The 14131-nt window shown below is 36.9% G+C and overlaps 1 protein-coding gene across 3 annotated transcripts in view; it reads left to right on the forward strand.

The window, feature by feature from the left end:
* CKAP5 (cytoskeleton associated protein 5) overlaps positions 1-14131 on the forward strand; it is a 100454-nt gene that overhangs the window by 59251 nt on the left and 27072 nt on the right. For all 3 annotated transcript variants that reach the window (XM_087423022.1, XM_087423024.1, XM_087423023.1), the window contains exons 17-27: positions 1194-1379; positions 1836-1930; positions 4050-4107; positions 4197-4322; positions 4909-5048; positions 5499-5673; positions 6270-6383; positions 7445-7573; positions 11005-11199; positions 11589-11724; positions 12797-12885. In XM_087423022.1, coding sequence (XP_087279148.1) covers positions 1194-1379; positions 1836-1930; positions 4050-4107; positions 4197-4322; positions 4909-5048; positions 5499-5673; positions 6270-6383; positions 7445-7573; positions 11005-11199; positions 11589-11724; positions 12797-12885 — 1443 coding nt within the window. The remainder of the gene's footprint in view (positions 1-1193; positions 1380-1835; positions 1931-4049; positions 4108-4196; positions 4323-4908; positions 5049-5498; positions 5674-6269; positions 6384-7444; positions 7574-11004; positions 11200-11588; positions 11725-12796; positions 12886-14131) is intronic.

Here is a 14131-nt window from a genome sequence, read left to right on the forward strand (position 1 = left end):
TTCACTTAGCATAGTGTTTTCAAGGTTCAGCCACATCATAGCATGTATCAACTTTACATTCTTTTTTATTGGTAAATAATATTCCATTGTATGGATATACAACACTGTTTAGCCATTTATAAGTTGATGGGCATTTGCATTGTTTCCACTTTTTGGCTATTGCGAATAATGCTGCTATGAACATTCACGTATAGATTTTTGTGTGAATACGTTTTTAATTCTCTTGGGTATGTACCTAGAATTAGAATTACTGGGTCATATGGTAACTTTAACTTTTTGAGGAACTGCCAAACTGTTTTCCAAAGTGGCTGCACCATTTTGCATTCGCATCAGCAGTGCAAGGGAGTTCCAATTCCTTTATATCCTCGCCCATACTTGTTATTTAAATATTCAGACAGGACAAAGAGAAATATTTATGGGCAAAGAGGCCCCAAGTCCATACATCTGCCATGATCACATTAACGTCTTTAAATTGTTTTCCACAGCTTTTTCCATTCTTCCACTTAAAAATATGCAAGTTCTTTAAATCTCTCAAGTCCTGTTGTGTGTATGTGCATGATGGTTGTAGTTGTTATAATTTTACTTATTTATTTATTTTTTCCCCAAAGCCCCAGTAGATAGTTGTATGTCATAGTTGCACATCGTTCCAGTTGCTGTATGTGGGACGCGGCCTCAGCATGGCCGGAGAAGCGGTACGTTGGTGCGTGCCCGGGATCCAAACCCGGGCTGCCAGCAGCGGAGCGCGCGCACTCAACCGCTAAGCCACGGGGCCAGCCCTTGGGTTGTAGTTTTTTTGTGGGCAACTCTAGTAGGAACTGTGAGTTGTGCAGTTAGTATGGTCATTTATTATGTATTTCAGGATGTATTTAGTACCATATGCAAATAATTATAAGAGAGGGAGAATATAGAAATTAAATTTTTTACTTCATAAACTTTCCATGTGGTAACATTGTTTGTTAATATTTTAAAACATTGAGTGGTTTGGCTTTTTTTTCTCTTAGCTGTCACTTAGCAACTTTGATAACAATTAAAGGATAAAATTATTTTGTTTCTTTGTTTAAAATTCTGATTTTAGTTTGGTCGTGTTCTCAGCCATCCCAAACTATGGGACATCTTCAGCCTGCTTTCAAAATAAGTAAAAAAATAAATATCTTTGGCTTACTCATAACTTTATGATACTTCTCCTTGTTCAGGTGATGCAGATGAAGCTTCACATAGTTGCTTTGATTGCCCAGAAGGGAAATTTTTCCAAAACTTCAGCTCAGATTGTCTTAGATGGCCTTGTAGACAAGATTGGGGATGTGAAATGTGGGAACAATGCAAAAGAAGCTATGACAGCAATAGCTGAAGCTTGTATGTTGCCATGGACGGCTGAACAGGTTCGTGACATGGAGCTGTCTTTGTCAAGTTTTCCCATATTTTAATTTAAGGTTACTAATTAAACTTTAGTTCTGTTCTTTTCTTCTCAGGTAAAACCATTTTTGATACTGCATGTTTATTTTTACCTTTAATAATACCCTGTTGCCTGATAATTAAAATTTATCTTAGTCAAGAATATTCTATTAAAGATGAGAGTAATTTTCTCTTGAGACATTATAATCCAGAGTGATCACTAATGAAAAGTTGTAAATAGTCCAGAATGCTTTTAATACTACTGTCACTTATCTCATTTTCTTGTGTAAGTTAAATATTTCATTCCTAAGGCATTCTTGCAGTTGTTTTAGCATCAGACAAACCATGCTTAATATTCTCCTGCCTTAATGACGTGCTATATTTCTATGAGGAAATATGAGCGTAAACACAGATCTATTGTTTTTTGTTTTCTCTTGCTCCAGGTTATGTCAATGGCTTTCTCACAGAAGAATCCCAAGAATCAATCAGAAACCTTGAATTGGCTATCAAATGCAATAAAAGAATTTGGTTTTTCTGGGTAAGTCAGAAAGAAATCAAGTACAAAATAATTAAATGCTTTGCAGTCTCTAACAGGTGATTATATTTGTTGTAGCTAATTCTGCTTTTTTCTGAGAAGCCAGAGCTGGGTTGTCCAATTTATATAAAACAAAACCACCTTTGTTCCTCAAAAGTCAGTATTGGCTTGGCTCCATTTTGGTATCCACTAACATTAGCTGTCCCTAAGTTATTATTCCTCAAGTGTTAATAACTGTCCCACAGAAAAGCCAGTTCCAAAGATTTCTAGTCAAATATATTTGGCAGTTGCTACGTATAATCACATTTGTTTGGAGACCTATTGTGCACATCTGTGAATTAAAGGCTCTCAAGGTCATGCAGTAGAGAAGCTTGTTTAACCTTGTTCAATCCACTGTTGCCCAAACTTATTTGCATTTGAACAGATTTGTTTATTTAACAAAATTTTATAGAGCTTGCTTTATGCCAGGTACTTTCTAAATAATTATTCATGCGATTTAATCCTCATAAAAACCATGTGAGGTATTGTTATCCCCGTTTTATAGATGAGAAAACTAGGGCACAGAAAGCTTAAATAATCTGCCCAAGTCACAGCTGGGAAGTGACAAAGCCAAGATTTGAATCTAGGCATTCTGGTTCCAAGAGAGGATACTATAACTGCTATACTATATTACCTTTTTCTGTGGCATGCTGCTTTTCACAACATGCCTCTTAATATCTTGCAAACCAGTATTTTGAGTTCTACCAAATGAAGAACTACTACTGTAGAAGTTATCATTCAAGTGTCACTCAAGCAAAGAATCGTTATGTCAGTATCTGTGGTGTCCTCCCATAGTTGAGGGTATTGTTATAATCCCTTCTTAATTTTATAGTCTTTGATGTAAAACTAATCTCTTGGTGTGACATAAAAGCCATGTGAATATTTTCCTCTTTTTTATTCATGCATGATCTTTCGTTTATTCATTTATTCAACAACTACATACTGAGCACCTGTGATATTCAGTCATTTGTTCTAGGCCCTGGGAATACATGATGGACAAGATTAAATTCCTGCTTTCAATGGACTTATATTTGAGTAAGGGAAGATGACAATAAGCAGTAAAAAATATATCAGGAGGTGTGAAAAATAGAATAAAAATAAAGATAAAGGGTTAGGTGGTATCACCTTGGAGTGGTTGGGGTGGTGTTATTTTCTATAGGGTAAAACAAGAGTCCTTCCTGAACCAATGACATTTGAGCAGAGACCTTCAGGACATGAGGGCGCTAGCTGTGACAATCTGGGAGAACATTCTAGACCGAGGGAACAGCAAGTGCAAAAGCCCTGTGGTAGGAGCATATATGATGTATTTAAAAATAGCAAGGAGTGCTTGTTCTTCAAAATGTAGCTGGAGTGGAATGAGTGAGGGGTTGGGAGTGGTGGGAGATAAGATCGGAGAAAGAATAGGGGGCCAGGTCATCTAGTGCCTCAGAGTTTTGAATAAGTTGGGAAACCATTAGAGGATTTTGAGCAGAAAAATAACAGGATCATTCTGACTATAGTCAGAACAGGTAGTGAGGATCAAGGGCAAAAGCAGGGAGACTAGTTAGTAGGCTATTAGAATAATCCTGTCAGGAAATTATAGTGGTTCAGACATAGTTTGTAGAGGTGGAAGTGTCATGACTCAGAATATATTTTGAAAGTAGAACTGAACAGGATATCAGGCATAAGAGAGAGGAGTCAAGGATGGCTCAGTGTAGCTAAGGATGGCCTGAGCAACTGGAAGAATGATGTGGCTCTTTACTGAGGTAGGGAAGACTGGGAAGAATAGGTTTTGGGGTTGGGCTGTGGACAATCAGGACTTTGTTTTGACAGATATAGGGCATCTAGTAGACATAGAAATGGAAATGTCACAAGGCAGTTGGGTATAGAATCTGGAATCAGGAGAGAAGTCAACACTGGATTTAGGAGTAATTAGCATATAGATAGTATGTAAAGCTCACTTTAGATGAATGTAGAAAGAGCATATAGGTGAGACTCGGGGACATATCCAAAGGGAGCCAGTTCTAGAATCGGGCTTCATAAAACTCTATTGTGTATTTTGAGGGTTTCATTTTTTTTTAATTCTAAATGTTATTTCTTCTAGATTGAATGTGAAAGCTTTCATTAGCAATGTGAAGACAGCTCTTGCTGCAACAAACCCAGTGAGTACATACCAGCATATATAGGAAGAGTACAGCCATCTTTGTGGTTCTGCTCTGATTTGTAAAGTTCTTTTTGTTCTGTCTGCCAGGCTGTGAGGACTTCTGCCATCACCCTGCTTGGTGTGATGTATCTGTATGTTGGTCCTTCTTTGCGAATGTTCTTTGAGGATGAGAAGCCTGCCCTCCTATCCCAGATAGATGCAGAATTTGAGAAGGTAAAGATTCTACAAATGATACAATCTATTGGTGGGCTGGAGAATGCTCATATTAACCCATTGGAATGAAGAATATGTATGTATTTGCTTTTATATGCATCAAGTATCCTTGGGAAGAGTTCATAAGAAATTGATGACTTTGTAAGGAAGAGAACGGGGTATAGGATGGGAGATTTTCCTCTTTATACCCTTTGTACCCTTGGAATTTCAAAAATTTTGAAAGTATGACCTATTCACAAAGTACATTAAATGTAATATTTAAGATGTTTTTAAATAAGGAAACTTGACCCTCCTTGAATAAACTTTCTAATCAAAATTGATAAGTTTTGCCAGACTTGCTCTGTATTGTCTTGGGCACACAAGTGAAAAGGCAGCTTCATGATTGAGAAGTCAGATTCAAATAGGTTTGTGTAAAATTACATTTTGCCATGTAGTCTCAAAATTGGAATCTAAATAGGAATTAAAATATGTCCTGTGTATTATAAAGGAATATGAAAGTTTGACACAGGCACCATTATCTAACTTGTTTGCTCTCATAATCTTCATCAAGTTCATTAGTCTCACTGATTTATTTGTTTGTGTGTAGATGCAGGGACAAAGCCCACCTGCTCCAACCAGAGGGATTTCCAAACATAGCGCAAGTGGTACAGATGAAGGAGAAGATGGAGACGAACCAGATGATGGGGGCAATGATGTTGTGGATCTTTTGCCAAGGACAGAAATCAGGTAGGTTTGTGGCAAATTGTTTATTTGATCTATTATACTGATTTCCTTTTTTTTTTGGTGAGGGAGATCAGCCCTGAGCTAACATCCGTGCTAATCCTCCTCTTTTTGCTGAGGAAGACCGGCTCTGAGCTAACATCTATTGCCAATCCTCCTCCTTTTTTTCTTCCCCAAAGCCCCAGTAAATAGTCGTATGTCATAGTTGCACATCCTTCTAGTTGCTGTATGTGGGACGCGGCCTCAGCATGGCCGGAGAAGCGGTGCGTCGGTGCGTGCCCGGGATCCGAACCCGGGCCGCCAGTAGCGGAGCGCGCGCACTTAACCGCTAAGCCACGGGCCCGGCCCTATACTGAATTCTTAATGGCACCTTCTCTTTCTCAGTCAAGGGTACTTCTGTGATATCATTATTCTTTTAGGAGTCTGGAATTAAGTATTCTGTCTTCTGTTTTTCAGTGATAAAATCACTTCCGAGTTGGTGTCTAAGATTGGTGACAAAAATTGGAAGATCAGGAAAGAAGGCCTAGATGAAGTGGCAGGTATTATCAATGAAGCAAAATTTATCCAACCGAATATAGGTGAACTTCCAACTGCCTTGAAGGGTCGTCTCAATGATTCAAATAAAATCTTGGTACGTAGAACAACATATGCCTGTTCTTTTTCTCCGCCCCTCTCCCCTGCAGGAGGTTCCTTTTCAATGGAACCTTCACCAGCAAAAACAATGAGTGGTCACTTTATTTGCTTTGAACTAGAAATAGCTTCCTTTAATTTCTGAAGTGTGCTTCAAGATATGTTGGTAGACGGCAGGTTTATTAATCAAATTTTCCTGAATCTCAAATTTGCATTTTACAAGACTCTAATATTAAATATCTTTATATAAAAACCACTTGTAAAACACATAAACATGCTTAATTTCTAATTTTTAAATTTGGATTTTTATGTCAGGATTTTTTTAAACTAGGCTTTACCTTACTTTAAAATTATAAAGCAGTATAATCTCTGTTCTAAAATTCTAATACTCCAATTTTATGAACTGATATAAAAGGAGAGGCCGCTGCCTAAAAATTATTCATAAGCTAATTAGAATAGCATCATAACAAGCCAATTTCCCTGTCTCTTAAGTAGGCCAGAAACTTCCTACTGCATTGACTGTATAGCAGCAAACTTGCAAAACTTTGGACGCAGCTTGCTTATGATTTGAACATGGCGTTGGCTCTTTCCATTCAGGTGCAGCAGACATTGAACATCCTCCAGCAACTGGCAGTAGCCATGGGCCCAAACATCAAGCAACATGTGAAGAACTTAGGCATCCCTATCATCACAGTCCTTGGAGACAGCAAGGTAAACCTCACCACTGCTCCATTCTGGAATGGGCCAGCCATACTCCTGGGCTAAGAATAATTCTCTTCTCACATGTAAGAGTACATGTAAACAGTTTATAAACTTTGTAGAGAAGAGAATATTAGGAGGAAAATAGTAAACATTTTTACCTTCCAGGCAGTATTAAGGTGACCAGATATATCACTTAGTAGCTTTGTGGCCTTTACATAAATTATTTATCTTCTGAGGTTCAGTTTCTTTATCTGTGAAATTTCATTCTTACAGAATTAGAGTCTGTACATAGGGTATCTGTACCTATTATATAGTATGCACTCAAAAAATGGTTGCTATTATGATTATGATATCCTTATTAAAAGCATTGGTATAAAGAGTGAATAAATGTATGAATATTTGGATCATGTATTTATTTTGTACCTTTTTCCCTGAGCTGCTAGAGCAGGATCTTCTAGTACTTCAAGAGGATATTTGCAGTCTCACAGTCCTAGAATTAATCTCATTGAAAGTTCCATGCCTCTTATATTTAGCCCTAGATTGAATACTTGAGTGTCTCTTTATTTTTTTTGTAATTTACTTAATGTGAGGAGTTGGGCTCTTTTAATATTTTTTGTGTCAATAAATCCTTCTCGTTCTATGAATGCAAATTAATATAAAAACATAAATGTTCAGTCAAATTATTAGTAATTTCAGTCTAACCATTATGAGTCCTCTAACATGTAGAATTACATTCTTTAGCAGATAACCATGGACATAAGAGCCCCCAGAGATTCAGGAAACAAAACCTAAGAGTTTATTCCCCTTACATGATATTTTATGCCCAGGTCACTGTTTTGCCTAATTAACTGAGTACAGGATCTTTACAATTTGGAGTTTTATGTTTCTACTTTACTTTGGAGTTTTAATGCAACCATAGATCTAGATTCTGTTTCAGAAGATAGTTCGAAATATGTTAATGTGAACCTTAGAGAAGCTTCCATTACTCATGTTCACAAAGTAACAAGCTTTTCATTCCCTACCTCTAAACCATAATTGATGTTATCTTGACTGATCTCTCATCCATTCAGAACAATATTCGAGCTGCTGCCCTAGCGACTGTGAATGCTTGGGCAGAGCAGACTGGCATGAAGGAATGGCTGGAGGGAGAAGATCTTTCTGAAGAGCTCAAAAAGGAAAATCCTTTCTTGAGGCAAGAGGTTAGTACTACAAATATGTGCTTTACTTGTGTCTTTTATCTTCATAGAGGCTTGGACCTATGAATAAATATACATGTATGGACAGAATGAGCTTCATTATAAAATAGTTAATAAAATGAAACCAAATTCCTGGAGCTTTTGTATTCATGTGCTTCTTTTTTTTCCTTTTCCTTTTTAAACAATAAACCTTTTAAAGGACTAGTCTTTTTGTGAAATTTTCTCCTTTTTTGAGCTCTTAAATGGTATGAGAAGAGGTTTTAATCAGAACATAAAAATAGAGTTCAGTACTCAAAAATCGATCAGTGTAATCCATCATACCAACAGGCTAAAGAAGAAAAATTATATAATCATGTCAGTTGACACAAAAAAAGGATTTGAGAAAATCCAACACCTATTCATGATAAAAACTCTCAGCGAGTTAGTAAGAGAATTATCTAAATTTGATAAAGAGCATCTACAAAAAACTTCTACTGAGAGTATCGTACTTAATGGTGAAAGACTAAATGCCCCATCCCTAAGATCGGGAACACGGCAAGGATGTCCACTTTCACTACTATTATTCAGCATAGTACTGGAAGTTCTAATCACTGCAGTATGGCAAGAGAAAGAAATGAAAGGCATACAGATTGAAAAAAGAATAAATAAAACTATCCCTAATGGCCTACATAGAAAATCCCAAGGAATCTCCTAGAACCAATAATTGAGTTCAGTAAGATTGCAGGATACAAAATCAACACACAAAAATCAATCACATTTCCTTATAATACAGTGAGCATGTAGAAACTGGAATTAAAAACGCAGTGCCACTTACAGTCACTCCAAAGAAAATGAATCCTAGATGTACACTTAACAAAGCAAATACAGAATATGTTTATGGGAAATTATAGAATGCTGATGAAAGAATTCAAGGAAGACCCAAATAGATGGAGAGGCATGCCATGTTTGTAGATTGGAAGGTTCAACATAGTAGAGATGTCAGTTCTCACCAAATTGATCTATATAGGTTTAATGTAATTCCTATGAAAATTCCAGCAAGTTTTTTTTTATAGACAAAGATAAGGTTATTATAAAATGTAAATTCTAGCTAAAACAATCTTGACAAAGAAGGAAAAAATGGAAAGAATTGCTCTACCGTATATGAAGTCTTACTATGTTGCTAACGTAATCAAGACATTGTGATAATGGGGGATGGGATGGGGAGGATAGACACAGATCAGTGGAACTGAAGAGGGAACCCAGAAATAGACAAATATGATCAACTAATTTTTGACAAAGTTACCAGAGTAATTCAGTGGAGGAAGGAAGGATAGCCTTTTCAACAAACGACTGCAGCAATTGACATCCATAGACAAAAAAATAAACCTCAACCTAAACCTCACGTCTTACACAAAAATTAACTCAAAATGGATCATGGACTTAAATGTAGAACATAAAACTATAGAACTGATAAGATAACATAGGAGAAAACCTTCAGGATATAGAAAATCTTCAGGCAAAGAATTCTTAGACTTGACCACAATCCGTCAAAGGAAAAATTGATAAATTGGACCTCATCAAAATTAAGAACTTGTACTCTGCTAAAGACTGTGTGAAGAAGATGAAAAGAGAAGCGACAGTGGGAGAAAATATTTGCAAACTCTATATCCAATAAAAGACTATTATCAAAAATATGTAAAGAACTCTCAAAACTCAACAGTAAGAAAAAAAAAAATCTAACAAGAAAATGGGCAAAAGATATGAACAGACATTTCACTGAAGAGGATATGCAGAGGGCAAATAAGCCCATGAAAGATGTTCAACATTATTAGCCATGAGGGAAATGCAAATTAAAACTACAATGACATATCACTATGTAACTATCATAATTTCTAAAATAAAAAACAGTGATAACATCAGAAACTTGAACACTCTGCTGGTGGAAATGTAAAATGGTACAGCCACCCTGGGAAACAGTTTGGCAGTCTCTTAAAAACTCAACATGTAGTTACTATATGACCCAGCAATTGTGATCTTGGGCATTTATTGCAGAAAAATGAAAGTTTATGTCTACACAAAAACCTATACACAAATGTTCACGGCAGCTTCATTCCTAATAGCCAAAAACTGGAAACAGCCCAGATATCCTTCAACAGATGAATGGTTAAACGAACTGTTGTATGTCCATATGTGTAATGCTATTTAGCAATAAAAGAAATGAGTCATTGATACATGCAACAATTTAGATAAATCTGCAAAGAATTATACTGAGTCACAAAAACTAATCCCAAACAGTTACATACTCGATGATTCCATTTGTATAACCATGTTTGAAATGACAAAATTTTAGAAATGGAGAACAGATTAGTGGTAACCAAGGATTAGGGAGCAGGGAAGGAGGAGGAAGATGGGTGTGGTTGTAAAAAGGGCAACACGAGGAATCCTTGTGATAGAACTGTTCCAAACCTTGACTGTGGCAGCAGATGTAATAACATACATGTGATAAAATTGTCTAGAACTAAATATACACACACACACAAATGAGCACAAGTAAAACTGCGGGGGCATTCTGAATATGGTCAGTGGATTGTATCAACATCAGCATCCTGGTTCTGATACTACAGTATAGTTTTGTGAAGTGCTACTGTTAGGGGAAACTGAGTAAAGGGTGCATGGGATCTCTCTGTATTATTTCTGATAACTGCATGTGAATCTACAATCATCTCAATAAAAATTTCAATTAAAAAAGAAATACAGATAGTAATGATTTTAGAGGTATGGAGAAAAACTGTCGATGTAAGACTGAAAACAGGAGTGCTGGTAGAACTTGTCTTCTGATCAAATGTGTTTTGCGTCTTCTCTAGCTGAATAGTTCTTAGAATTTAAAAAAAGAAGATAAATGAAAGTTTGTCATCTTTAAAATGCATTAAGAACTATTAAAGCTTAATAATTTAATGCCCACATAAGGTCCAAAGAACTGTGTTCTTATCTAAAAGAAGATTATCCTCTCTGCATATGTTATTTAAATATAGCACAATTTTTTTATTTTACTTTTATTTTTTTTTTTGGTGAGGAAGATCAGCCCTGAGCTAACATCCATGCCAATCCTCCTCTTTTTTTTTGCTGAGGAAGACTGGCCCTGGGCTAACATCCGTGCCCATCTTCCTCCACTTTATTATGGGACGCTGCCACAGCATGGCCTGACAAGAGGTGCATCTGTGCACATCCTTGATCCAAACCCTTGGCCGCCGCAGGGGAGCACGCACACTTAACCACTACGCCATGGGGCCGGCCCCAACACAGTTCTTGAACAATGAAAGTTATTGATTTCAAATTAGAAAGTTGTAGTGTAAGAACTAATTCAGTGTTTGGTACTGATGAAATCATTAAGCCTGAGGTCATAAATAACAATTTTCCACTTGAAGTGTGTAACTACTCTTTGTTTCTTTTGGCAGCTTCTGGGCTGGCTGGCTGAGAAACTACCGACTCTTCGTTCTACCCCCACAGACCTTATCCTTTGTGTTCCTCATCTCTACTCCTGCCTAGAGGATCGCAATGGAGATGTGCGAAAGAAGGCCCAAGATGCCTTGCCATTCTTCATGATGCATTTAGGATATGAGAAAATGGCTAAGGCTACTGGGAAACTAAAGGTACTACTTCTTGTTGCTGCTGCTGCTGCTGTTGTTAAAAGCCATTAGAGAAATGTTGAATGTGAATTTATATAGGCAAAAGATCATATTACCTCCTAGGAGTTTCAACTTGAAATCCCAGTGAGAGCAAAACTGCAACATTTAGCAGTGTAGAACTTCTAAAGAACCTGCTGACTGTGCAGAGGTGAAAACTGACCTTCTAGAATGGTAACTAATTTAGTGTGACTTCATAATGTGTGTTACTTCTCTTGCACTGTGAGCTGCATCCCTTACTTCATTGGTATTTCAAAACTAGGAGCTCAATGGTTTGACAGCAGATCTGTTAGTAAGCACACTGTGAGTGTATCATTTATGTGGCCTCTCACTTCTTCTGTTATACTGTCTCCTAGCCAACTTCTAAAGATCAGGTGTTGGCCATGCTAGAGAAAGCCAAAGCTAACATGCCAGCCAAGCCTGCTGCACCTGCTAAAGGAACTTCCAAGCCAATGGGAGGGTCAGCTCCAGCCAAATTCCAGCCTGCCTCAGGTAACTCTATTTTGAGAGGGTTAATGGGGAAGGAAAGGCCCCAAGGGAACTCAAAAAAAAATCCAGCCTTGATTTTTTTAGCATATTTCCTCACAACTTAGATTCCAAGCTCTTCCTCCCTTTCTCCTTACCCTCCTTCCACAGACATTTGTCAAGTTTTATGCTAGGAACTGTGCTGAGGGTACAAAGATGGCTAATATGGTTTCCAAGTCCAAAAAAGAGTTTTGGAGTAGCAGGTTGAAATACTCCAGAAAGCAAGTATTCCATCTTGTTTTTAAGGTTTCCACAACTATTTTCTGCTATTGAATATTACAGTTAGGGAATTGGAACCATCTAGCTTAATCCCCTTTATTAACAGATGAGGAAACCCATAAAAGGTTAAGTGACTTGCATGAGGTCAGACAGACAGCCAGTGCCTGAACGAGCACCGAATTCCACGTACTCGCTCCCAAATGAGTTCTCCTTCCCCTACAGTAGGCAGTTTGCTGATCCATTTACTTATCTTCTTTAAGAGAAAATTCTTGATTTCTTCATCCTGATGTTAAAATTCCATCATGTATAAATAAAACTCTAACCTATAACCACTTCTTTTCTAGACTTTTGCTTAAACAAAATAATGTTGTTCTGTTTAGTGGAATAGAAATTGTTAATCTATGAAGTTAGAAATTTCACATGTGTAAAATTGTTGGCATCAAAGTATATATTCAATTATAACATTTATTGGAATCTTGCTATGTAGTAAATACTGAGTATCAAAGATGACAGACCCTACCATAAGGAAGTAACAATCTAGCAAAAGGTTTTTTTAACTGCTATTTAGAAAATAGTTTTAAAACTGCAGTTGAAATGTTAGTAAAGCAGATGCAGGTTGGTTGAATTAATTTCTTGAGGTTATGCTTAAAGAGGAATTCAGGAAGAAAAAGGTTAGGGAAAAAATCTAACTGAAAACACTTTATAAATTGATACATTAAAACTGCAGGCTGTCTCATCATTGTATATTTAACCTGCCCAGAATAAAGTGATATTTGTTCGAGTTTATATTTATAGTATGTACATGCTTTTTTTCTCAAAGCACCTGTTGAAGATTCTCTTTCCAATACTGTAGAACCCAAGCAAGATCCAAAAAAGGCCAAAGCTCTAGGAGTTTCCTCTAAAGCAAAGGTAGGTTAATGTTTCATCCTTAGACACAGAATTGCTTTTTTTTTTTTTTTTAATTTTATTTATTTTTTCCCCCTAAAGCCCCAGTAGATAGTTGTACGTCATAGCTGCACATCCTTCTAGTTGCTGTATGTGGGACACGGCCTTAGCGTGGCCGGAGAAGTGGTGCGTTGGTGCACACCCCGGATCCGAACCCGGGCAGCCAGCAGCGGAGCGCACGCACTTAACCGCTAAGCCACGGGGCCGGCCCCAGAATTGCTTTTAAGTGTGTTTTATACAATGAGTCATGCCGTTAGGAAAGATCATATTATATATGAAAGAACGTTACTACTCTTGATAGTATCAAATTATAAAGTATTTATTTATACAAGTTTCTGTGGCTCGTTATTAATAAGTCCTCAAAACAGAGACAGCCTGCTCTCAAGAGGCGCTGCCATGGTTTCTGTCATGCAGATCTTTGGGGAAAGTTTGCGGTAGTGAAGAGAGAGGGAAATCGTATGTAGCTCTGGCAGAAGAATCTTTTAGGCTGATTTTGATTTGAGAGAAGGAGGGTAATCAACTTCTTTCATGTTTGGCACAGTTAAGTCATCATACCAGAAGGTGTTCTGGTGAGTCTACAAGGAAATACCTTCTGTCCCCACACAGTGGGACTTATTTTGATGCATCACCAATCCTTTTAGCATCCATACAGAGTTGAACATTTAAAGAAACCTGGGTATTTTTTCTTGTAAGTTTTTGAATCACAACAGGTTGTCCTCAGTTTCTATATTAGGATTTAGAGCTTCTCACTGTATTCAGAGTATTCATTATTTAATACTTACAAAAGGAAAATTACAGAACTGTGCAATCAGTAGTAAATCTAATAGTAAATATAAATAGAGGAAACTACTTCATTAACTGTATGTAACTGATGAAAAAAAGTCAGACTAGGAACCATTTTATTACCCAGTGCATTTATTATTACATGCTCATTATAGAATGGCGCTGTGTGGCCACTTGTCTGAATATTATAGTTATTTGTTTTCCTTCCCTATGCATAGGTCCTTTAACTCAGTGAGTTAATTTAAATGGGTAATTATCTTCTGAACTATCCAGTGTAGCTGTTCTGTTCTTGTCCTCCCCCCGTCCTCATCCCAGATTTAACAAGTGCTTATTTTAGTATTTTGATCACAAGTGCTTTGAATTATTTTTGACTCTGTTCTTTTTTTTTTTTTTTTTTTTTTTTTAAAGTTTATTTATTTATTTTTTT

Source organism: Ceratotherium simum, chromosome 34 (assembly GCF_057802395.1).
Source record: "Ceratotherium simum simum isolate JZ-2026a chromosome 34, ASM5780239v1, whole genome shotgun sequence".
Classification (NCBI taxonomy): domain Eukaryota; kingdom Metazoa; phylum Chordata; class Mammalia; order Perissodactyla; family Rhinocerotidae; genus Ceratotherium; species Ceratotherium simum.